The sequence below is a fragment of the Lactuca serriola genome, chromosome 4 (genome assembly GCF_051521515.1).
Source record: "Lactuca serriola cultivar US96UC23 chromosome 4, Lser_US96UC23_V15, whole genome shotgun sequence".
Lineage (NCBI taxonomy): Eukaryota > Viridiplantae > Streptophyta > Magnoliopsida > Asterales > Asteraceae > Lactuca > Lactuca serriola.
In genome coordinates, this window is record NC_136411.1 from 100,178,016 (window position 1) to 100,205,919 (window position 27,904).

The 27,904-nt window shown below is 35.3% G+C and overlaps 1 protein-coding gene and 1 pseudogene across 1 annotated transcript; both read left to right on the top strand.

The window, feature by feature from the left end:
- Nucleotides 1-511: 511 nt before the first annotated feature.
- Nucleotides 512-9,580, top strand: LOC145102182 (uncharacterized). Its single transcript, XM_079039562.1, has 4 exons — nt 512-1,241; nt 1,350-1,490; nt 6,157-6,722; nt 8,676-9,580. The coding sequence occupies exons 1-4, from the start codon at nt 722-724 to the stop codon at nt 9,363-9,365; spliced, it is 1,917 nt and encodes a 638-aa protein (XP_078895688.1). The 5' UTR covers nt 512-721; the 3' UTR covers nt 9,366-9,580.
- Nucleotides 9,581-18,263: 8,683 nt separating this feature from the next.
- Nucleotides 18,264-27,904, top strand: part of LOC145098658 (polyadenylate-binding protein 2-like) — a 54,341-nt pseudogene continuing 44,700 nt past the window's right edge.

Below are 27,904 nucleotides of genomic sequence, written 5' to 3' on the forward strand. Positions count from 1 at the left end.
TACATATTACAAATGATTAGTTAAAAGATTCAAATAAGAAAAATTAAAAGGTTTTATTTCTATTTTATATTTTTTAATTTTTTTATCTGCAAATCTAATATACTTTTAAACTCACATCTAATTTCATTTATGTCTAAGAAGGGTTTTGTTTTGTTGGGCAAGTAATTGCTCTGTAACCGTTTCTATCTGCTCAATTTGAAGCCGTAGACGTTGAACTCTTTTAGACATTATATTAACTGGTTAATTAAGAGGCCTATAAAAGCGAAAATATGGTATAAGCAAAAAAATTAGATATTCTTATACTAGCCTTAAAAATCTGGTTGAGACTTTAGAGTTTCAATTTTATACCCAATTTTTTGCATTAACAATCATAATTTATTAAGATGCACATCCTAGTATGGCCAACTTTTATAAAGAGTTGGTGCTTTGTTCTTTTTTGATCCTCATCGATCATAGTATACTTTCCTTGTTGTCGAATAATTGTTAAAATCTTCTTATCAGCTACATTCCATACCATTTAGAATTTTATTTAAAGTAGTTAGCGATTCTATACTTGGATGAACTTCCAAAGTTATCAAGATTCCATGCCAAATGAATTTGTTTGAATCCTTGCTATAAATATCAATCAAGGTTCCAGAAATTACAAAGGTCTTGACATACTCTTCTCCTCTTTCTCCCACCCACCCACTCACTCACACACACACACACACAAACACACCAAATGGCTCTCTCAAAAGAGGAAGACTTGATGATTAATGCAAATCTGTATGAAGCACTGATGAGCCAAACGGATGATAAAGTGATCGAGTTATGTAAAAGAATTCCCAAGGGTCCTTTGCATACACTTACCATACACGAAGACACCGTCCTCCATATGGCAACTTATCATAAGAAAACCGACCTTGTACTGAAGCTCCTAGATATGGTGTCAGAATGTGATACTCACAAACTCACATGGCAGAATAATGGTGGAAACACCATTCTCCATGAGACTGGCACAAACAACAAGACAGTCAAGGTTGCAGTGGAGTTGCTACGCAGGGCTCCTATGTTGCTTAACATGACCAACAAAGAGGGAGAGACGGCATTATTTTATGCAGCTCGCCATGGCAAGACCAGACCCTTTCGGTTCCTTCACGATGAAGTCCGTAGAGCAATTCAAGGACCAGATTTGGCGACATTTCTTCGAAGGGATGATCAGTTTACAATACTCCACATAGCAGTTCTGAGTAGAAACTACAGTAAGTGTGTGTGGGTGTGTGTCACAAAGTTGTTCTCGTTGAAGTTATAAATTAAGTAATTTCTTAGTTGATTAATTAATGCTTAACTTTTTTTTAAACTTTTTGCAGTGATTGCTCTCGAGATAGCAGAAAATTATAGAGAGTTAATCGGTGAAAAGGATGCAGATGGCATGACAGCTCTTCAACATCTTTCAACTACTAAACCAGAATTTCATCCTAAAAATTTCTTCAAGCGCATGATATTCAAGGGTACGTAACACCTATTATTATTATTATTATTATTATTATTATTATTATTATTATTATTATTATTATTATTTTGAACGGTGTGTTAAGTTTGGCAAGTTAGGTTAGGTGTTATTGTTAGTATATCAATACAAGACAATTTAAATATCAGTATAAAATATCATATTAAATTTAATATATAAATCAAAATATTATTTTATATCCAAAAATATAAACCAAAATATTAATTAAACTTAAAAGTATTAATCGACTATTTTTAGAATGATTTAAAACGTTTAAATTTTTAAATTTAAAACCTAAATAGACATGTTAATAAAGTAACTAAAAAGTATCAAAAACAATTTTTTGTAATATATTGAAAACTGTTATATAAACCATAAAAACCATAGTTACAAAATTAATTAAATTTTTATAGTAAAATTTTATAATTATTAATCAACTATTTTAAATAAATAAGTTTAAATAATTATCAATTAAAAAATATACCAAAATTTTAAAATCAGTTATAACTTCAAATTTAATATATAATTACAAAAAATAAATGTTTCTATAAAATATTTAAAATATATTATTTAAAACCTTAAAATCTTTAATTGTGATTGTGATTTATCTAATATATCTTTATGACACATGTCATAATATTAAATAGGTGTTGTGTTAAAATGAGACATGACAAAAAGAGATTAAAATTATTCTATTATTAATATATGAATTTTCACTAATGATTTATATATCCATTTGAAATTCACAAACTTTTTAAATTTCAACTAAATATATCTAATTTATTAATTTGAATATGTGAATATGAACGTATTGATTGTAATTTTTTTTTGAATTTTAAATATAATATATTTAAAATGGTTAATTTGACTATCACGTTCAATCTTAAATATATATCAAAATATCAAACTAAATCCAAAATATAAATCAAAATATCAAATAAATTAAAATATTCAATTTTTTTTTTTAAAATTAATGGTTTAAAATGTTTAAATGTTTAAAATATAAAACCTAAATCAAAATCTTAAAGTAACTAAAGAGTATAAAAACATTTTATTTAAAAATAATTGAAAGTTTTCCAAATAAATGATTATTAAATTAGTAATCATTAATGATAGTTAAAACAAAATAAAATAAAGTTATAATTTATGCTCGTTACGTTATATAAAAATTAAATAAGTAATTTTTTTAAAATTAATTATTCATAACGTTAATAATAATACTAAGTCGAGAATTATATTTAGTTTTATTCACATGTTAGCCGTTAGTAATAACGAAGGTTTTAAATAACGTGAGGCTTCACTTGACGACAATGTTAAACCTCAATCTTTTCCAAGCCTTGATGAGCCACATCGTTTGTAAGGCGTGACTTAAGTCGATAATTTTGTATATAATTAATATTTTTATATGTATTTTCAACCATTATTCTATTTTATACACATATATGAGTTAAGACGACGTTTTGGTAAAGATTGGCGGCAGACACAAACCTTAAAGCCATGTCGCACTACGACGAATCTATGACGAGTTTTTTAGAACCTTTGTAGTGACTATTAAATGATATTATTTTAATAAATTTTGTAATATGGCTCAAAATTCGATACAATATTATTAATGTAAGTATTGATTGTTAGTTAGTTAATATCAATCACATAACTGTTTTCAAATTATGGCCTAACTTTTATTTTTATTTATTTATTATTTGTTTTTTTTTTAAATTTGATCAAAATATTAAATTTTATTATGAATTCATTCTAATAATTTATAAATTCATTTTTTATACAACATTTTTTAATAATTTTAAGATTATTTAGAACTTTCTAAAGTTTTATTTTTCTTAGTTTCGGTTAACAAATTATATTTGTACAACATTTTAATATATTTCTTTTAAACAAACGTACTTTGTTAATGTTTCATAAAAATTACATTTTTTTATAATTTTAATTAGAAGTTTATAAGTTTTTTATAATTGTTTTAGTTTGATGTTTTAATTTGTTTTACATTTTTTAAAATTTTCATATGACGTATCTCTAACAATAAGTATTTTAATATTTTATCCATCCCAAAATTATTGTCTACATTTGAGTTTTTAAGTCTCTTTTGTTCATCATTGACATTAAATAATTTACTTTTTGTTATATAATTTTTTATGTAAGATATATATAACAGATTATTTTTTAAATGTATTTTCATTATTATAAGTTTTATAAAAAATTATATAACACAAATAAAGTTATTTATGGCCAAAGTTGATATAGAAAGACTTCAAAAGTCAAACGTGGACAATAATTTTAGGACGGAAGGAATGTATTATAAAAAAATATCAAAGAGTTATAAATGATCTTTAAAACATTTGAAATATTTTATAAAAAGTTATAATATTGTAATAAAATTTTAAAATTTTTACAAAATAATTGGTTTAAAAGTAATGATATGAAAATTATATGAAAGTGCAATTTAAAAAAAAAAACACTATAACTCAAATTTAAAACGTTATATTAAAAAGACTATAGATAAATTATAAGTAAATAATCTTAAAAATGGTTATAAAAAATTCTAATAAAGTCTTAAAATTTTTATAGCAAAATAAAGTTGTAAATTAATCTAAATTTGAGATGAATTTTTAATAAAATTTAGTATACAGACTCAATTTTTAACAAAATTTAATCTTTAGGTCAAAAGCTTAAAATTAAAAATAAGGGTGACCTCATGAGACATGTAAACATACAAAAAACGTGAGTGAGTTATCTTTTTAAAAAATAAAATAGATTTGTTGGCGATTTTTTTTTAGTTAATTCAAGTTCCGAAAATAATATTTAAAAAAAGAATTTTTGGATTTTTCCATTTATTTTGCATTTTAAAATTGTTTTTTGAATATGTACAGCGTAATATTCTATTAGAATATTTCACGTATTTTTCAAAAAAAATGGATTTATTTTTATTTTTATTTTTATTTTTTTTAGTTAATTCAAGTTCCGAAAATAATATTTAAAAAAAGAATTTTTAGATTTTTCCATTTGTTTTGCATTTTAAAATTATTTTTTAGAATATGTCAGTGTAATATTATATTAGAATATTTCACGTATTTTTCAAAAAAAAAAAACGGGATTTTTTTTTTAATTTTTTTTTAGTTAATTCAAGTTCCGAAAATAATATTTAAAAAAAGAATTTTCGGATTTTTCCATTTATTTTTTATTTTAAAATTATTTTTAGATTTCGTCTCACGGTCTCACAAAATTAGAATGGTCTCAAATGAACCTGAACATAATATATATATATATATATATATATATATATATATATATATATATATATATATATATATATATAATGTTAGGTTTTATAAACAAAAAACTGTAAAAATGCATAAAAAATACTTAGAAATCATAAAAAAAAAATTTGAATTTTTTGATGAAAAATAATAAGTTTTTAAATAAATTCACTGTTTTTTTTTTTGAAAAACGTTTTAAAAAAAATTGTTCTTTTTTCAACGAATTTATTAAAAAACCTGCGATTTTTTTATAAAAAAATTAAAAAAATATAGTTTTGTAGTCTCTAAGTATTTTTTAAAGCATTTTTAGGGTTTTTTTGTTTTCTAAATAATCTCTCTCTCTCTCTCTCTCTCTCTCTCTATATATATATATATATATATATATATATATATATAATAATTTCCATACCTAAGACTACAATAAATTAAATAATACAACATCATAAAATGTAATTAACTAAATTGTGGTTTTAATTACATAATGTTAATACATAATAAAATAAATTTAAATAAAACTTAGTACCAAAAAATGTGGTCACATGCATTTTGGTTGAGTTTTGGAGTAAATGCTTTATCCACCACGATTTTCCAATTAATAAATTCTTTTGGATTTCACAGAAAAAAATGGACTGACATTAGGTAGTATAGGTGGATATGGTGTGATTTGTTCTGGTTATTGGCCAAAATGGAATCATAAACTGCAAGCACTATTATTATATTCTCAAAACCAAATAATATGGTTATGTGATTTTTTTTATGTGGTTTGGTTTTATGCAAAGTTAGGGTTCGATTTTTAACCACATAGGTTTGTGGGTTTTGTACGATAAGTTAATTTTTCTTACTAAAAATAATTTGAACCGGATTACAGTCTAAATGAAACAAATGAGTTTCTTTGAAACAAAGCTTTAACCCAAAGGGTTAGGCCTAGAACAAAAACTCACAACATCAAATGCCTAAATTTCCACATTGCCTCTCAAACCTCTTTTATAGAAGAGAGATTCCACTCTTTTCTTTGTCTAAGGCAATATGGAACAACTATATGCAAGATAATGAAGGAAATGACTAACTTCCATCTATAACTAGCTAGAAGAAAATGTTATGCATCACTTATAGGACCGTCAATCTTAAATGGCCTTAACTGATTGATTGAAGTACCCATTATTTTGTTGTTTCTAAATTGTAAGCTTTCTATTGTTTTTCAATGTTTTCCCTATTTCCCCTCTCTAGTTTCTTAATAGAGATTTGTTATTGAAATCATTATTTAAACAATAAAAAAAACATAAGGCCTCGGTGCACCAGGATCACCGTTTTACATTTATGCTCATTTGATCATCGGAAATGCTAGTTATTCAACCATAAAAGACCTAACAATTATATATGTGGCGTTTTTCATGTCAGTGATCGATACAGATATTGAGTATGAAGGATATCTGATGTTCAGATATTTAAAAAAACTACGGAAACAAAAACATGCATGTGAATGGGCAATGAAAATTGCCCAATTGTTGATAAAAGAAGACAACTCATGGGAAAAGACTGAATCATGGACAGATATGCGTGGTTCTAAGTTTCATGAATATGGAAAGAGTACATCCACAGTTAAACAAGAAAAAAAGATTTCAATAGCTCATGAAGTTGATTATCACAAGCCTGATACCCCATTGTTGTTAGCAACCAAACATGATTCTACGGAGATTGTTAAAGAAATATTGAAAGTGTATCCACAGGCTGTAGAACATGTTGATAAAGATGGGCGTACCATTTTACATTTGGCAATCTTGCACCGAAGACATAAAATCATAGATGTTGTTGAAGATATGAACTATCCATTGGAGCGACTAAGAGGAAGGCTTGACAAGAATTTTAACACCTTATTGCACATGGTTGGTCAAAGAGTTGATGAGCTAGCAGAGGACGTCAAACATCCTGCTCAACAATTGAAAGATGATCAACGTCTATATAAGGTCATTAATTCAGTACTTATTTACATGCAAGTTATTATGCTACAAACTAAACATGAATATGGTTTTAGATAGGGGGAAAATGACTCTTGAGGGTAATTAACTTGTGCGTTTGTACTCATTTGGTCCATTTTTTTTTTTTTTTGTATTCAATATACCATCGAACTTGTTGTTGGTTTTTACCATAGCCCTTTTGACCGGCTTTTGACCTGTGATAGCCGGTCAAAGGGTTATGGTGAACACAAACAACAAGTTTGATGGTATATTGAGTACAAAAAAAGGAAAGGGACCAAATGAGAACAAACGCAACAGTTGGTTACCTTCCTGATTCGTTTTCCCTTTACTCATTTACAACAAATCTCACATCATCTCATACTAATATTATTGACTTTATGAGATTCATTCTTGCTTCTCTTCAAAACATAACCTACGAAAGGACATTATTCATACATGTACAACTTTGTAATGCACTTGAATATTTATTAGGGGAATCTTGACTAAGCAGATGTATTTCATGACTACATTTACATTTGCAATCAAATGATTTATCGTATCATGGATTCTAGACAAGTCTACAAACGAGTGGAATCACAAGTGCTGTGATTTTTGAGTTTACTTAGCTTTAAGATCGAACTCATGGGATAAGATACAACATCAATATGTACAATATCATGCTGCTTTTGTAGACACATCACCATAATATTGTACATATTGATGTTGTATCTTATCCCATGAGTTTGATCTTAAAGCTAAGTAAACTCAAAAATCATAGCACTTGTGATTCCACTCGTTTGTAGACTTGTCTAGAATCCATGATACGATAAATCATTTGATTGGAAATGTAAATGTAGTCATGAAATGCACCTGCTTAGTCAAGATTCCCCTAATAAATATTCAAGTGCATTACAAAGTTGTACATGTATGAGTAATGTCCTTTCGTAGGTTATGTTTTGAAGAGAAGCAAGAATGAATCTCATAAAGTCATTAATATCAGTAGGAGATGATGTGAGATTTGTTGTAAATGAGTAAAGGGAAAATGAATCAGGAGGGTAACCAACTGTTGCGTTTGTTCTCATTTGGTCCCTTTCCTTTTTTTGTACTCAATATACCATCGAACTTTTTGTTTTTGTTCACCATAACCCTTTGACCGGCTATCACAGGTCAAAAGCCGGTCAAAAGGGCTATGGTAAACACCAACAACAAGTTCGATGGTATATTGAATACAAAAAAAAGAAAATGGACCAAATGAGTACAAACGCAAAAGTTAATTACCCTCAAGAGTTATTTTCCCTTAGATAGGAGAATGTGACATACAAATGGCCAATTTTTAAACAGAAAAAACATCATAAATGGTTCCTGTGGTTTCCCAAAATCTGAAGTTTAGTCCCCGTGGTTTAAAAATGTCATAGATGGTTCCTGTGATTTCAAAACTTTTGACGATTGGTCCTTATTGCTAACTCCGTTAAGTTTGTCCGTTAACTAAAGGAAATTTTCATCTTTTCACGATCACAGGGACCATTTATGAGGTTTTCACTTATTTAAAAAAAATGAAAAAATGAAATAATATGCAAATGGGGTCCTCTCTCTCTCTCTCTCAAGCTATGATGTTTTTAAACCACGTGGACTAAATTTCAGATTTTGAGAAACCACAAGGACCATTTATGATGTTTTTTCATTTAAACATTTATACGTGATAATCACTTTTTTTTTTTCAAGGAATGTACTTTTTGGTAAAATTGCTCAATGAATTGCCTTCACTATCTAAAAAATAACACAAATTTATGTTTTGTTTTATCTTTTTTGGAAAATGACACATTTTTTGACTTTTGTATAAAGAAGCTTCACTTAGAAATTAAATGTGTGAGAATGTTAAAAAGATTGTTAAATGATATAATAATTAATTACCTTTTAAAATTCTTATTAATTTAGTTAATGATTACTCTTTGATTTATGTAGAGGGTGGAAAAGCTATGCACAACCTTAGACGCCATGACAAGAAACTCAGACCTAAAGACCGCTTATGAAGTGTTTAGTGAAACCAATGATCAACTTCGTTCAGAAGCGAAGGAATGGATGTGTGAGAATGCAAAAAACTGCTCACTCGTGGCTGTGCTTATTGCAACTGTTGCCTTTACTTCAGTATACACAGTGCCAGGAGGTCCAGATGAGACAGGTCATCCAGTTCTCAAGAAGAAACCTATGTTTCTACTATTTACCTTAGCTGATTCCATTTCGCTTTCAACGGCATTGACATCGGTTATCTTATTTCTCAATATTGTCACATCACAATTTCGGTATAAGGATTTTGCGTCATCTCTTTTTGAGAAGCAGTTTACAGCGCTTGTCCTGTTGATCATCTCTGTGGCAATGATGATGGTGGCATTTGCAGCCACACTTGTTTTAACTATCAGTAGTAAAGCGAAATGGACAGACGTGACCTTATATGGGGTTTCATTCTTTCCGGTGTTTGTTTTCGTTTATGAGTATATGCAACAATACATTGAAGTGGTGAAGGATTTCAAACGAGTACTAAAGCCTATGATGGAAAAAGTAGTTGAGATTCATCATGAGATTTGGAACTATAAACCTCATTCTCTGCATCCACTTATTGATTCCATGGATCTAACAACTCGTTCACCCGTTTAGAGTATAATTTGGATGCCTTGACCATGTTTGTACCTTTTCGTTATTGTTCTTCTTGCCGTGTTGTGTCTCCCAATATTGAATAATTTGCCATTAATGGAGTGAGTGTTGGCAAAACATCTTATTAGTTATGTTCTTCTTATGAAGTGTGTTCAAGTTTGTATGGATAATATTTAAGTATGAATAATTATCAATGTTTTTTATGTGGTTTATGGGAATCTAGTTTTAATTATTGATTTATTGTACACTAAGGGTAGAGATTTGTATATTTTATTTTTATACTTTTCTTTTACTTGCTCTCCAAAGACGTTACTTGCAAGTCATGCATAAAATTGGCTTAAAACGACATGCACTATAGATACAAACAAAGAAATATACCTATCTACTCTTCCTATTACTATTAAGAGGTATTTGTTTTAGCTTATTTTTTAGTCATTTATTTATCAATTTATTATTTTTTGGGTTAGAAAAAATTAGTGTTTGAATTAGTTTATTAGCTTATTTTATTTAAAAATAAACAAATTTTCAAAAGAAAAATGAAAACAAGGTTTTTTTTTTTTTTTTTTTTTTCAAATGATTAGCTTATTTGTTTATATTTATCTATTTACCAAAAACTCTAAATAATTATTCTTTTCACAACACTACATTAATACCATTTTTAGTCATTTTACGAAAATAATTTAGCTAATGATTACTCTTTGATTTATGTAGAGGGTGGAGTAGCTTCAACTCGGCGAGTTCATAGTGGAACTCGGCGAGTTCCAGCGTCAGTTAGAGCAGATTTCGAGATTTCTTGCTGTTTTGCTTGAGGATACTTGTCTTAATTACTTTGGGTCATTAATATTCGAATTTTGTTATATATTTGAGTATATCCTTGACCAAACAAAAGATAATTACTATTTGATTGAATGATAATTTCCTTATATGATAATAATTGATTATTTGAATTAAATTGGTAAATTGTCTTGCAAATAATATTGACTAGGTCAAATTTAATCATTAAATTAATTGTTTAATTTAAATTATTTGCTAATTGATCATTTGTATTTTGAAAAGTTTCAAAACTTGCCCTCAAGTTTTGAAATTTAAATTTTGATTAAAAGGTTTGATTTTGAAATATTTAAATTCTAAAACCTAATGATTCGAAATGTTTCAAAACTTGCCCTCAAGTTTTGGAATTTAAATTTTAATTAAAAAGTTTAATTTTTAAAAAAATGTTAAATTCTAAAACCCTAAGTTTTGAAAAAAATTCAAATTGCAGCCTTATGGTTTTATTAAATTAATTAAGTGTATAATTAAAAGAGAGTTAATAAATCCATAGTGATATGGTTTACATTTAATTAAATTAAAAGTATAATTTATTAAATTAGACCACCTAGTATTTTAAAAGTGTAGAATACACCATTATACTATATATAACATTAAAAGTCTAATATTATATATGTATAACTTAAACTGCTAGTCTTACCGTTAGTAGGCCTCATTCACGAAGCCGATCTATAAGAGGGGGGGGTATAAGGTTATGGCCTATAAAATGACCGTTTAATGGGTGTCCACTCTCACCCTCTACTTCCTTGATTGGTGGAGGGTCGTTAGCCGAACGGGTAGGATAGGGCAAACCTTTTCCATTAAAAGTATAATGAAGTATAAAGTAACTAAATGTTTTATACAAACTTCCCAATCTTAGTTACTTTAGACAAAAGTGAATTTGATGCAATTCCATGAAATTACACTTTGTACCCTTGCGAAGATGTTAGCGGAGCGTGCGTGGTTAACCGGCACACTAAATGGTTCTAAGCAAAGGTAGCAAAGGGTGACTTAATGTTTGTCATAGTTCGGTGGAGCGTGTGTGATTAACCGGCACATCGAATAGGTGACTATAGCATTGGGGGCACCATGTAAGTTTGCATGGTTATTCACACCTTGTTTTGTGATCCTCGGCATCCCAATCAAAAATCGAGGGGCATATCGAGATTTAAGCATGCCACTGAAAAGTTCATTGAACCTCAAAGGATCTAGGAGTTTTTCAATACATTTAAAACTTAATCTCTTTTTCGTTTTTCATGGTGGAAATTTAGTGAATCGTCATCCACTTACCTTCAAATGTTCTGCAATTTGGGTTACGACATCCCTCTCCCAAGTTGTGGAATATTGTGTTGGGTCCTAGCCTTAATATCTCATTTGGGTGATTTATTAAGGACTCAATCAATCAACTAACTTGAATTTTCTCCCGTTTTGTAGATGTCAAAGTATGACAACTATGGTCTTCCCAAATTCCGTGGAACAAGCTTTGCACATGAAGATGATATTCCACGATTCGATCGAGGAACACGAGATCATGCTTCACTTCCTCCACCTCCTCCTATTGTTCTCCCTAACCCACAAGTTCAAAGGCTTGAAAAGTTCAAGCTCACTCAAGCCCTTTTGGCAAGTAGACATGACGAAGGAAAGTCAATGTGTGCACACGTCTTAGAAATGAAGTCACACATTGATAGGTTAAGAGTGTTGGGATCCGTTGTCTGTAAGGAGCTGGTTGTTGACTGGGTTCTTCAGTCGCATCCTGACTCATATAGTGAGTTCATAAGAGAGTACTATGTGATGAACCACAACGTGACCTTCATCGATCTCACCTATATGCTTATTGCTGCTGAATCAACAATGATTTGGTGCACTGGAAAAGCAAGGTTGATTGGTGGATTTGCCTTCCAGACCTCTATGGATATAGGCAATGACAACGAAAGGCATGCCATGGTCGAAAAGTTTGATCATAAGAGAAAGGCAAAGTCTGAAGTAGTTCCGTGTGCTGTTCTAAAAGACTCAATTTGCTTTTATTGCCAAGAGAAGGGGCATTGGAGACGAAGTTGCCCAGTCTACCTGAGAGATCTAAAAGATGGGAGAGTGGAGACGTTTGGCTCTACTTCAGGTAAAATTCACTATCTAACTCCATTAAGTTCATATTCATCGATTCTTAATACATAATGTGATAATATTACATTTGAATGTTTTGCAAGATCAATGAAAAGAGAGGAAGCTTGATGGAAGAGCAAGATGAGTCTGATCACGAAGAAATGGAGCGCGATCGCATGGATCCGAAGATCAGATTTTGAGCTTAGAAAGTTATGATAGAGTCGTTAGGAATATTTGATTACATAGATTTTTCAGTTGATTTTGCATTGTAAGGACATGTTTTCCACTGCTTTTATGAATAAAATAAATTTTGATTTGTCTTATTTATGTATATCCTTGCAATGAAATCATTGTAAAAAATGTTTGTGTATTTGTATAAATGAATGTGATTCTTAGTTATGTTATTGTCAAAATTTTCTAAGTAAGGAAAGATTCCCATCACCTAAGTTTCAATTGTACAGAAACTTAGAATCATATGATTTGAATCATGTGATGTATGGAAATCTTGAAACGTAGGAGATTAAGACTAATTCCTTGATCACACAAGTATGTGAGTCAAGTAAATGACTAAAGAAATAAAACACAATGTTGTGCACTAGTCAAGTCCACCACAAATAACAATAAGAATATTCGTCATAATTTACTAAAAGTCTAGTAAATGTGGTTATACTTACAAGATTAAGTGTAATTCTGAATCATTGAAAAGTTTCAATGAATAGCAGAACGGATAAGAAGAATCAATGAAGGCAGAAAGATAAAAGTTTCTCCAATCTAAGAAGAAGGGAGAGTACTTTTGTATTAGATTTTATGATCGTCTTAATGATTAAGAACCATATCACAATTGATCCTCTAAGGACATCTTAGTGCACTAGTATGGCTAAGAAGAGGAATCAGAAATTGTTGAAATGGTTAAATAAAAAAGGATGAGTCATACTTTGTTCCAAAATCATGTCTTAGAATCGTATTCCAAGATTGTGAATTGAGTGACACGCATTCATCAAATGTGAAGTAGAAAATTGTTTTCCTACTCTTACACATTTGAATTTGGTATGTTGTGATGTCTTGAAGAAGCCAAAGACCAGCTAAGACCAAATGTGTGTAATGTTTTGTCCTAATATAGAGACACACTAACTCTTGGATATTTGTTTATCAAAAAATGTTCTTGATAAGAGAATCTAATATGTCAAGAGGTCAGTGGGATTCTGAAGATCTTGAAAGGATTCAAGAATTAATCAAGAGTAAACACTAGCGCACGACTTGAGGTTTGTGATCTATCGTGTTGACAAAATTCTATTTCTGTGCCAATCCAGTTGAGTGATTATGCATATGAGTTCTACGAGTTCTCAATAGACTGCATAAGGCAAACACCTTGTTCAATGAAAGTACATTGACTGGCATATGTGAGGTGCTAGATAACTTGGAAGCAATGGTGGGACCCTTGAAGGCAAGAAATTAAGAATGAACAAGTTCTGTCCATAAAAGTTTGAATTTGTCACAAACATTATCCTTCAATTATGGTAATGGCAAATTCACATGGATAGGAACACATACACCATACAATCTAAGTGTCATAAGGTTTCTCTGCTTCATGAAAATGATTGTGAGGAAACGCTTTCACTAAGAGAAATTTTAAGGAGATATCAACTATGTAAATTGCATTCTCAAATTCGATTATGATTACGACATCCCTTTTTCATAGTTCGAATTGTGAGATTTGGCAATTAGTTGAACATTTAGGACTTATTGATATAAGCTCTGAATTATTTAGACACACATATGAGCTAAGGCAAAGGTGTATGAGTTTAAGAAGCTTAAATAAAGACTTATCAAAGCATTAGGTATTAGAAATATGAACTTAAGAAATTCAATAGGTATTGTTTTCTGAAAGTTCAACTGTTTTCTGAATACATGTCAAAGCTAGTGGGAGCATAAGTGTTATGCTTGTATGATAATAATCATCATGATAATGGGAGCATAAGTGTTATGCGTGTATGATTATTATGGCAAGTATTGCAAGTTAGCAATATTAATTATAGAAAACAAGAGTTATACTTTGCAAAGTCATAAGGGTTGAAAAGTTGTTTTGCTATAATTAAGGGAGAGAATATTACGCTTCATTTCAAATCTAAAGGCTTAGATTGTGGAATTTTAATAAATTTATTCAAGGATACATAGTGTGTTCTCAAATTTCGATTATGATTATGGCATCCCTCTTCATAGTTCGAAATATGAGAACGTGACACATAAAATATTATGGCAGAAGATTGATAAAGTATCATATCTTTATGTAAGACATTATGCACTGTGTCCCATATGCTTCCGGTATAGGATCGATTGCAAATACTATAATATTTGACCATTCTAAAATTTTCCAAATGTCTAGCGCATTAAGAGGGATAAAGGACTAGAATCGGTTTTGACTAAAATAATTAAACAACTATCAAAGGACGATCCAAAGTTCACTGAAGATTGGTTGCTTGTGAGTAGTTGGAAGTATGGTATTGGATAGACCATATCGACATTATTATGAATAGATAAGATTCTATTAAGAATGAGTTGTCATATGGCAAATATGGAAATGTTTCCATATTGGGAGTTGGATATTGAGAATCTATGTCTAGATTAGAAACTTTTACGCAAGAAGGATGTTCAAAGGAATGTACTTTGAGTGAGAGACATCATATCTATATAATTGTTTCTGATAGAGATTGGCCAAGTCTTGATGATTTTGAGCTATGACTTTACGAAAGGATCATTGCATAAAAAGTTAGAATCTAGCATATTCTATAAGTGGCAAGAATTTGATATTCTTATGCTTATGATAAGGATTAGGAGTTGTGAAATGTGTATGATTGGAAATGTGTTCATTTGATCTATTTCACAAAGTAAGGACCATAAGTAAACATTGTGTGCATGCTAAGAGCATGGGACAATTGTAGTAATAATTCAAGTAATAAGTTAATTAACCTAAACAACAAATAATGAGTAATCGATATGGTGATAAATAAAAGGTGTTTTATTTATACTCAAAGGTTTGAGACCATATAGGATTAGTATTATTCTTGTGTTTCACTTCGCATGTTTTGACTTCTTGAATAATTAATTATTTCAGAATAATCAAATTATTTGAATGGTCCACAGTCGTTCATATGTTGGAAGTAAGTATGAATGAAGGCTGTCATGAATTGGTTTGTAGATTGTCTGAAGTGTATTAGACATAGCAAAGGTTTGTTACAACGTTCGTGAGTGCTTATGAATATGATTTTGAGCATTGGATTAAACCCACACTCACAAGAATCACTTCATGGATTTTATCACGAGTGATTATGAGTCGATAATATTGTATATTCTTGAAATCGAGACGTGTGAGTTGTTATTTGCTGGTCGGTTGTACATTGATGATAAGTAAACGCACCAGTAACTTGGTGTTATAAAAGTTATTGTTGTGTGTGATTTGATAAGTGAATACAAGCAAGCATTGAGTCGAAGTTTATCCGTTCATTTTATCCAAAGTGGGATAAAAGCGATATCTGTGGGCCCCTCGATGATTTAGTGATGACACGCTAAGCGCTTGGCCAAGTCGAGACTAAGTTGATGTGCTCAATTATAGTCTGTTGTCAGTCGTCATAAATCGGAAATCGGGAAACATCACATAGACTAAGAGAATGATTTCAATCCATGACTCACATCTATGTGATATCAAGAATGGAGGAATATATGATTCCTTATCTAAAGGACACGCTTCTGATAAGATCAGAATTGACAACAGCTTTTGAAAGCTACGATTGCTAATCAGGATCTGAAGTCATACGTAGAATAGCTATTAGACTTATCCAAGTGAGAGAATGTTGGATTAGTGTCTAAGTCCATAACTATTTTGGTATGTACTTGACCCGATGGTGCATGGGCCTTTTGGGTTGCCTTTACCAAAGCAACTTGATAGGATGAATTATGGAGAGAGAGAATTAATTATGATTTATTAATATATTATGAGAATAATATATTAAAGGAGAAATCATATTGTTTAATTAATATTAGTCAATTATTAATTAAGAATTAATTTTATGGCTAAAAGAGATTAATTAAATAAAAGGGAATAGAACTGTCAATTGTGTGATAGTTGAATATTGGGCTAATGGACTCCATAGAGGATGGAGTGGACGAATTCTATGGGAAAAACCATTAGAAATCGTCCAAGGCCTCTAAGGAGGGAGTCCATGGGTTGCTTAGAGCCTAAGTAGTCAAATTAGGGTTTCCTTGTTAGATAACCCTAATAGTCTCACTATTTAAGGATCCCTAGGGCACCAGAAACGTGGCTAAGAGTCTCCTTAGGGTTTCAACACGTTTTTGGGTGCCTCCTCTCTTCTCATTCTTCATCCTCTTGCTCTTGTTGTTTGTGAGCCATTAGAGGAGTGATATTTGTGACTCTAAGCTTTCTAAAGCCATTACAAGGAGGATTTGAGATTGTTATTGCTACATAACAATCAAGGTAAGATCTAAACCCTATTCTTATGTTAATATTGAGTATCACATGCTAGATCTAGGGTTTAAAGTCTTGGATGAATTGCATGTACAATAGAGAAACCTAGATCCAAGCATTAGGGTTTGCATGAGCACATAAGATGTTCTTATGGCTAAAAACCCATCAATAAACTTATAAGTTCTTAAGCTCTTAAATTCATAAGCTCATAAGCTTAAACCCAAAAAAATAAGCTTACACAAACACCCCTAAATGAAACCTAAACATTCCATGTGTCCATTCTCTAAACTTTCTTTCTAACACATGCAAGAGCGGAGCCACCGTGGGACCAACATAGGCCCAGACCCACCCTCAAACTTTTTTTTTGCAATTAGAAATTAGAGATTGGTGCAAGTTATTATAAGAAAAGTTGTGGTTGAGTTGATAGGGAGCTATATCTCTTTCCCATACATCACAAGTTCAAATCCATTGTCTTACATTTAGTGTGAAATTTTATAAATAATTCATTTCTAAAGTTACATTTTGGCCCCTAATGTTTAGAATTTAAATTCTTTTAGTAAGTTAGTTTTCAAATTTACATATTTTACACCTCAAATTTTATAAATTTGCATAATTCCATTTTTAGCTAATTTAATTTAGTCTATAGGTTTTTTTAGATTTATTTTTATTATATATATATATATACACACACACACACACACATAAAAGGAACATCCTAAAAAAAATTTGACTCCGCCCCTAACCACATGTACGTGTTATACACATTAAACTTTAGTTTTTCCCACCCAACACACTATTTAAGCATAGATTTTGGTGATTAAATAATTTTCATCTTAATCCCCTTAAACCAAGAAGGTTATTAATCCTGTATTACCCTATTATTGGTTCAAAATTCAAAATTTTGGGATCACTAGGTGATATTTTAATACTTTCCATGCTAATCCCTACACATAATTTTCTGTTTTTTGGTAAGTTGATAAATTTACTTATTTTTTGAGAGATATGGAAGGAGAATAAGAACTTACTTCTGACTCTGTCTTTGTTTGGATAATACGAAAATGACCAAGGTGTGTTCTAGGTTTGTTGTGATTTTTCAACGAGGCTTTATAAGGTACACATCGATTTTGTGATTATTTTCACTGTAAGTTATTTAATTTGGGGTTATTATTATGATTAGTAATTCTGTCTAGATATCTATTTTATTTTTTTACTAATTGAATTTTCTTAACGATTACACTTCGAATTTAGACCGACAAGCATTTAGCTAATGGTTAGAAGAATAATATAAAGCAAAACCAATACTACAAGGGTCAAGAACAAGGATAGGTTTGGATATGAAATTGAATGCGATAATTGGGGATTTTATTTGATACCGCTCAAGAAATTGTTGGGTTTGATTGTTTGGGTTTTTAAATTTTAAAAGAATGTAGTGTTCTAATTTTTTTATTTTTATTTTTGGAAATTTTGCTTTGAGAGACTTAAAGTAGGTAATCGTATGCCACCTGCGTTACATCATGTCGACATCAACTAATTTTGTGGATAGGTAATACTTTTATAAAGTTGTAGTTTTTGAATGGAACAAAATGATTTGATTTTTTCATGGTTCCTACTCCAGGTTCTTCAATCCTTTGGCGAATACGGATACCTAAAATCTAGGTTAACAACGACTTAAGCTTATGGTGTTTAGATTATTGTTTATTCTCTGGTTATCAATAGCTTACTAGCTCATTACTTTTGTACATTGCTGAATGGTTATGGTTTTAATGTTATTTCAAAAGTACATGTTTTATTTTGTTTTTCTACCATTTATTTTTTATCTCTTATTTATGTTTGGTTTAGTTGAATATGCAGGTATGATGCCATTGAGGTTTTTACAACAAATGAATATCTAGTTACTTACAACAGGTGGGAACACTACAAGATCTCAAGGCATTACTGGTGACACAATTAGTGGCGACAAAGGCTTTTAGCGGTGACACAACACTTTGTCGCCGCTAAAAGCCATTGTCGCTACTAATTGTGTCGCCGGTAATACCTTGTTGCCCGAATCCACATTATCCCCTTTTGGTAAACCCTAATCGTCCGATCGAGTATCTAATCCAACAGTTGGAGCCTCGTTTTCGTACAAAACCAATATCTTGTCGCCGCTAAAGGTCAAAAAGAAGACGTGACATAAGTTACTTTGTTAGTTGTTGCCGCTATTGGCCATTATCGCCGTTAAAGGCTAATTGTCACCGCTAAAGGTTGTCGCGAATAACACCTCTCTTTCTGCTTTCACAGCTCTCATTTTTCTGTGTATTTTTTCCATTCTCTCCGATGATTTTCGCTCAATCGAGTTTCCCAGAGGCTAGAAGACATATTGGGGATGCCTATAGGCCACTAGAAACTCCCCACTTCCACATCTCCGACGATTCCACTGTAACATTATTTTCGGCACTGTCGTTGTCGATTTGCTCTGTGGTTTGTGTTTTCGTTCCCCATTTCTTCTTTTCCTTCTCTTTTACTATCGATTTATACTTGTATTTGTGATTAGTTGCACAAAATTGTTTCATCATAGATTTTTCCTCCACTATGACCGAGACTACTGCAGAGTGTTGCTGTTACCGGCGACGATTACCACCACTACCACGCAAATTGTTGATTTTTGGCAATTACAATATTAAATGTGATTTTTGATATTAATTGAAAAATATGTGTATTTGGTATATGAATTTCAATTTTTTGTATATATATATATATGTGAAAATGTGTATTTGGTGTATGTATGTGTGTATAACATGCATTTATTGATGCCAAAGTACATTTCTTGTATTTAAGTGCTAGAAATAGCAATATACTTTGGTATTTCTTGTATTTAAGGTTCTTTAGAACAAAAAGAGTAGATTATTTAATTTCAAAGTCTCATGTATCTATATAATGATCAATAAATGCATGTTGATTTGGTAATTGTGTTTATGTTTTAAGTGCAAGAAATAGAAATGTACTTTGGTTTTTTGTCCCCAGTTTAAAAATAGCAATGTACTTTGGTAGTTTTTGTTTATGTTTGATAATTTAACTTATAAGCTTATATATTTTGTTATTTATTATGTAGGTGGAAAATCTTCGGGCAACGCTCAACGACTCGGCGTGTAGGAATGAGATTTATGCATTTTTTCAATCGGGGAAAGATCAAGGAGAAAAGAGGTGATGGTTTGTCGAATAATTAGTTTGTGTTTTTTATGTTACACTTGTCGTGGCACTTTGGTACTAGTTTGTTGTTATTATAAAAGTTTGTTTATTTTGGTATGAAATTAATTACATATAATGTCGTTACACTATTTGGTACCTAATCCGATATTATGTAATTTTTTTCTGCATTTAATGTTGTTATGTACTTGTTTTTTTGTACCAAAATCGTAGATTAAAAAATAAAAAAGTAAATAAAAAATGGTATTACCGGCGACGAAGCAAATTACCGGCGACAACGACAAGAGACGTACCGGCGACAGAAGCATTAGCGACGACATATATCTTTACCGGGGACATTTTGAGCACTAGTGATAGAGCAGTAGCGGGAACTTTTTACCGACGATCTGTCGTCGCTATTATTTTTACCGGCGAATTTGCTAGTCTTTAGCGATGACTTTTGTCGCCGCTAATTCTAATTTCTCTTGTAGTGAAACATATTGAAGATGTATGATCTAATCTAAATAAATACGTGTGTTTACTTAACATCGTTCATGATTTTGATGACTTTTGATAAGTATGGGTGGTTTTGAACTTTTTTTTACAAATAATAGCTTTTAACGAGTTAAAAGTGGACTATCCATGTAACGTCCCAAAATTCAAGACTAAAAATTTTCTTTTAATAAAACATTACTTAAGCAAAACCATCAATCCAAACATAATCAGAGTATTAATTTCCAAAACACAGGTTCATTATAAGAGTAAAACATTCCCAGGCTGTCTAATCTATGGTGTGTGCCATGCGATCACCCCAAGCTCTTCTCTCCGCTACCGGAAGTACCTGAAACCAAAACTGAAAACCATAAGCACGAAGCTTAGTGAGTTCCCCACCCTCCCACATACCATACATAACCACATACTGCACATACTGGGCCACGCCCACTATTCTGGGCCTCGCCTGCTACAACGGCCCCGCCGCTCCAGGCCCCGCCTGGCTTCGAGCCCCGCTCGGATACAGATCTCTTTCACTTAGGCCTCGCCTGTCATAGGGCCTCGCCCGCTAACATATAATAGCACATAATCATATTGCAAAACATAAGCTAAACATATGCAATGGATCATGTCCTAAGGCCTCGCCTATCCTGGGCCTCACCCTTGTCCTACTACTGATGAGACATGGAACCCCGTCCATGCTCCTACTGATAGTGAGATACGGGCCCAGCCCACACTCACTCATTCCCTAACTTGGGCCTCGCCCCTGCTCTGCTGCTAATGAGATGTGGAACACCATCCACACTCTGCTATTGGAGAGATACGGGACCTCGCCCACACTCACCTCCCTACCAAGCACATACATGTATCACACAGACAACAAGTATAAACTATCATATAAACCAATCCTTGGGCACCCTCCCGCTATCATTAGACCTCATCCTGAATATCATACTAGCATATTGTGCCTAGGGCTAACCCCTGGGTCTTCTACTCATAACTACATGGGCCGGCATTGTGGCCTTAGACCCATTCACACAAAGGGAAAATCACCTGCACTGGCTGAACTTGTTGATGATCCCACTAGCCACTGCCCGTCAACTCTCTGAACTCCTGCTCCACTCGCTCCCCGAGCTACCAATAACAATGTAACACTGAGTCCAACTGACCCCCGGAAGACAACCAAGTCAACTCTGGTCAAAGTCGTGGTCAAAGTCAACCTTCCAGGTCAACCCTACTCGCCGAGTCACCCTACTGACTCGCCGAGTTCATATGTTCAGAGTCCTTCCATTCGCGACTCGACTCGCCGAGTCAGTCCATGACTTGCCGAGTCTACCGATTTCCGAGTCCTGTCCTGTCCAACTCACCGAGTCTCCACTCGACTCACTGATTCGAGTCTCAACTCGAAGGGTTTGGGGTTTCGCGACCTGACTCGCCGAGTCCAAGAACATACTCGCCGAGTCCAAGACATCCTTCAACAGGCTCGCCGAGTTGTTCATCCAACACGGCGAGTTCCTGCCCAACTTCATCCGACTCAACGAGCTGTTCATTCCACTCGTCGAGTTCCTCCAAATCTTCATGCTACTCGTCGAGTCCACTAAAAGGACTCGCCGAGTCCATTCAGATCTCCATACATGCAGAGGACTTTTGAGTCATGCATGGACTCCAAACTGTAGAACTACCCTTCCCAAGCCTATTCCTCACGTAAAGTTGAAAACTTTACGTGTAGAGAAGGAGATCTAGGCAAAATACACCATAAACTAGGGTTTAAGGCAAAGACGCTCCATAATCAACTCAAGGGCTGAAACTTTATGCTTCTCAAGACCATAATAGGCTTAGATCCGAAGTAGTAACTTCAGATCTGGCTTTTAACTCAAAAGGGTAGCTAATCATGGCTAAAAAGCCCCCAAAACTCACTACCAAAATAGATCTAAAGGAGGGAAATGACTTAATACCTTCAATAACTTAGAAAGTTTCCCCAAACTTCAGATCCAAGGCCAATCCTTGAAGCTTCAATGTTTCCCCCTTCTTCTTCTTCCTTCAAATCACTCCAAAATGGCTTGGAAACTTGAATGCACAACAATGGAGACTTAGGGTTCGTATTCTGGGTGAGAGAGGCAGTAAAGGAACCCTAGGGGAGAGAATGAGACGTTTAAATAGGCTCTAAGTCCTGAATTTAGGGTTTTCGTCGCACAGACCAGACTCGCCGAGTCCACTTGGCCGACTCGCCGAGTTGGTCACTTACTCCTCGACCCGGATCCCGCTCGGACTCGACGAGTTCCACGTTGGACTCGCCGAGTCGCCCCTAAAAATTAGGGTTTTCTTTCCTTTCTTGGCCTTCCATATTTTGGGTTCTACAACTCTCCCCCACTTAAACTAAACTTCGTCCTCGAAGTTTGCTATGGCCCACCGCCTGCGATCTGCCTCCAATACCCCACCAATTATTCCAACACCAGTTTCCTACCTTCGCTGGTCTTCCGCCCGGTTATTCTGACTAGCATCAATCCTTGCGGATAATCATCTCGGGTCAACCCTGACCCTGAACATTCTGGAAACACAACTTACTCAACCGACAATCCTTATGGTACTCTCCGAGTACTGCAACTGAACCCATAAGGGTTCACCCCTTCTTTCCTTGCGCGATTTCCTTGCCTCCCTAAGGCAATGCTCCATAACCACTATTTCCTCTGTTACTGTGAAGATCCTATCTTCACCAAATCCGTTACTCCCGCTACTTCCAGTACGGGTCATTATAGCCAATATCTACTGGGCATTCCTTTTTGCTATTCCTTATCTGCCTTCCGGATGAACCGAGACCACCCTGGTCCCTACCAACCAATCAACATCTGGATTACCCGCTTCCACCGGTAGCTAGTCCCAACACAACTCCTAGTCGCTCCCAGCGAATTTTGAAGACACTACGACTACCTATATCTACTCAATCTATTCTGCCATACAAGCACTACAATTCCTGGGATCCCCGATCCCCTATCTGACACTACGGTCCCTACCAGGTCTCACCTGTGCTACTAAAACTCACGGGCCTCGCCCACGGGTCTCACCCGCCTCTATCCTTCTAGTCTCACTAGTCTAACCACTCTCGCACGGGCCTCGCCCACGGGTCTCACCCAACCATACTACTGAGCAACCCTGCTCTCAGGTCTCACCTATACTGTTATTCTCATACGGGCCTCGCCCACGGGTCTCACCTAGCTACATCCTGGAGCGGCCTCTCCCAAGGTCTCACCTCTCAAGGGCTACACAGGAAAACTCCCTATCATTCCCATCCACTACCCATTTCTGATCCCTATCTGATCACTAGGAGGTAAGGGCCTCGCCCCAACTCCGCCAACGAAGCTACTATGGAATGCTACAGCTTGCCTGCAGTCTTACATCACCTTTTATCACCGTCTGCTACTGAATGCTACGGCTGCCCCGTAGTCTGACAACACTTCCCACCACTGACTGCTAGTGAATGCTACGGCTGCCCCGTAGTCTTACAACACCTTCCACCACTGACTGATAATACGAAAGCACCCCGTGCTATCAGTTCTCAAGATCCTCCTTCTGACTCACTCGAGTCCTACAGGCGATCCTCCAACCTGAATTCCCAACCACATACTAACCATCACCAATACACACACTTGGCTGAGGGGGAGTTTCTCAAACTCCTAACCCTGAACTCCTTAATCCATCAAACGATGTACCACTTCTTTTCCTTCTCGGAGGTCACGCACTCATTCTGGATCTACGTGCTCTTGCCTTTGCACGCTCTGAGGATTCTCCCCCACTTCGATCCTGCTTAACCCTTGCTGCTCAATGCTCGAAAAGAAATCCCAATCCTCGCTACCATTCCATAATCAACCTGCTGAGGAACCCCAAGCTTACCATAGCTAGGGATCTAACCGGTCCATTTCTACAACTATACGACCCCAAACTAGTGAGACGTACCAAGTCCCTCCCAGGCATGCTACAGTTACTGCACCCTAAGTAACCTTCTCCATTAGAACCCATCCCTTAACTACCAATCCAATATCCAAGGTATGCAGATGGCATATAACTCGATCACAATCAACCGCACAAAGATAAAATACTCATACCGATAATGATGCAGAACCATAACAATATAATCATGCACAAACAAAAGAACTGAAAATGGAAGTCACATACCTGCAACGTCCGGCGCTGCTCGCGTCTCCAAGGTAGTCATCTGAAAAGCCCTACCTCCTACCGCAGGTGCCTTTGCACGGCCCTGACGGCCGTCTGTGATCCTCAAAGTTGCAGGGGCAGGTGCCATCACCCGTCCTGCTGAAAACAAACTGGGGCACTGGGCCTTCTTGTGGCCTCGCTGATTGTAGTGAAAACATATCAAGTCTGATCACTGTGTCGTGGTAACAGTACAATACCTACTAAAATGACCAGTCCGACCACACTTGAAGCAGCCAGACTCACCGCCGCTACCACTCCTGCACGCGCCCCCGTGCGCCCTGCCACACTTCCCGCATCGGCTGCGGTCCTGATAATCCCTTGATCTCGAATCCGATCCCTTGGGCCTTTTGCCCAAACTCGCGGCTACCTGGACCTCATCCGTCTTCCTCTTCCGGATCTACTCCAAATCAATTTCCCTCTCTCTTGCCCGAGAAATCATATCTTCCAGAGTCTTACAACCAGACCTGCTCACGAACTCCCTGATGTCAGCCCTCAACATCTCGTGATATCGAGCCTTCTTCATCTCCTCATCCGCGACATACTACGGTACAAGAAGAGCCCTCTCCCTGAACTTGGCGGTGATCTCCGCCACAGTCTCAGTGGTCTGCATCAAATCCTGAAACTCCCGTGCCAACTGTTGCACCTCAATAATTGGCGAAAACTCCGCCCTGAACCTGGCCGAGAAATCGCTCCAAGTCATAGTGTCCAACGCGAAATCATCCCCCAAAATATGACCGATCTCCTCCCACCAATCTCTCGCTCTGTCCTTCAAAAGACAAGAAGCAAGTCTGACCTTGTCCCCCTTAAGACACCGGCTCGTACGGAATGCGTTGGCAACATCAGCCAAACATCTGCTGTTAGCAATGGGGTCCCTATCCCTATGATAATCTGGTGCCCCGCAAGCCCTAAACTCCCGAAATGTCAAGGTACGCGCTCCCATCAAGGCCATCATCTCAGTACGGAAGGCTCCCAGCCTCTCATCCAAAATCTCCAATATACCCTCCTTGACCGTGCCAAAGATCACAGGAGTCTGATCTAGCATATTACGTGTAACCTCGGCGGATATTAACTCCCTCATTCGCTCCTCAAGCTGCTCGACTCCTGAGCCCGAGCCTGATCCCTCTCCGGCGCCTGATCCGCCCACTGGTCTCTCTCGCAACGTCACCATGCTGAAACACATAACACAACTACTATCAGAATACCCATCACTGCTACGAGACCAAACACACGCACTACCAGGTTCCTGGTCTTGTCTCGGCCTTTCCCGAATCGAGTACGGATCCTATGATTTCAGTAGTACGGGCCCATACTACCTTCCACATCTATATGTACTTTCCTCAAGAACTGCTTTGACTCTACCAGGTCCCTCTTCCACTACTACTGCTCCCAACACTATCTCATCCTAGGCTTACCCTAGGGAAACCTCTGACTCCACTCAAACCAGTCCTCAACTGCTGGAGGTCTCCTTGTGATGCCAACTAGCCATCACCTGGATACCATCACATGTGACGAGGCTCAGATAATCCTTCAAGTAGAAGACTCTTCCCTACAACGGTTGGACTCAAACAAGAGCTGCGCAATAGGACCAAATCTAGCACTCTAAGATTATTCGACCCTGATCACATGTGACGTGTCGTATCCATCTAATGGCTAACTCCCATCACTCAGAATCCCACAATGCACAAAGCAAGCATCATTCAGACAAGGGAAAATCTAACCACAACATACTCAAGCAATCATATCCACATAGCAAGAAACTGCACTAGCATGCAACACAAACTCATAGACCCACACAAACTCATAAACTCAGGCATAACCTAAACAGGCTATCCTACTACTGTCTAATCAGCACTATCATGTAGCTCAAAAGCACATACATACAGGCACATAAGGCATCATCCCAAGATCCTTAGTCCTATTCTAGCATGCTGTTCTATCAACTGATAATCATAACATAAACTTGTATGGGTATTTTGGGGTACTTACTTGAGCTCGGTTGATTGCATGCACCACACCCCTTTTCTCTTTTCAAAGTTCTTTTCTTTCTGAATTCTTTTTGCTTTTCTAAAACTGTTTTTCGTTCTCAAAATTCTTTTTACAAAACTGTCTTTTCATTTTTGAAAACTTTTTATCCGACCCCTCAGTTTGAGTTCAGGCACACCCGAGAGTATGCCCGAATCCCTCAAACCAAGGCTCTGATACCAACTTGTAACGTCCCAAAATTCAAAACTAAAAATTTTCTTTTAATAAAACCTTACTTAAGCAAAACCATCAATCCAAACATAATCAGAGTATTAATTTCCAAAACACAGGTTCATTATCAGAGTAAAACATTCCCAGGCTGTCTAATCTATGGTGCGTGCCATGCGATCATCCCAAGCTCTTCTCTCCGCTACCGGAAGTACCTGAAACCAAAACTGAAAACCGTAAGCACGAAGCTTAGTGAGTTCCCCACCCTACCACATACCATACATAACCACATACTGCACATACTGGGCCACGCCCGCTATTCTGGGCCTCGCCCCTACCTCGGGCCTTGCCCGCTACAACGGCCCCGCCGCTCCAGGCCCCGCCTGGCTTCGAGCCTCGCTTGGATGCAAATCTGTTTCACTTAGGCCTCGCCTCTCATAGGGCCTCGCCTGCTAACATATAATAGCACATAATCATACTGCAAAACATAAGCTAAACATATACAATGGATCATGTCCTAAGGCCTCGCCTATCCTGGGCCTCGCCCTTGTCCTGCTACTGATGAAACATGGAACCCCGTCCATGCTCCTACTGATAGTGAGATATGGGCCCAGCCCACACTCACTCCTTCCCTAACTTGGGCCTCGCCCCTGCTCTGCTGCTAATGAGATGTGGAACACCATCCACACTCTGCTATTGGAGAGATACGGGACCTCGCCCACACTCACCTCCTTACCAAGCACATACATGTATCACACAGACAACATGTATAAACTATCATATAAACCAATCCTTGGGCACCCGCCCACTATCATTAGACCTCGTCCTGAATATCATACTAACATATTGTGCCTAGGGCTAACCCCCGGGTCTTCTACTCATAACTACATGGGCCGGCATTATGGTCTTAGACCCATTCACACAAAGGAAAAATCACCTGCACTGGCTGAACTTGCTGATGATCCCACTAGCCGCTGCCCGGCAACTCTCTGAACTCCTGCTCCACTCGCTCCCCGAGCTACCAATAACAATGTAACACTGAGTCCAACTGACCTCCAGAAGACGACCAAATCAACTCTGGTCAAAGTCCTGGTCAAAG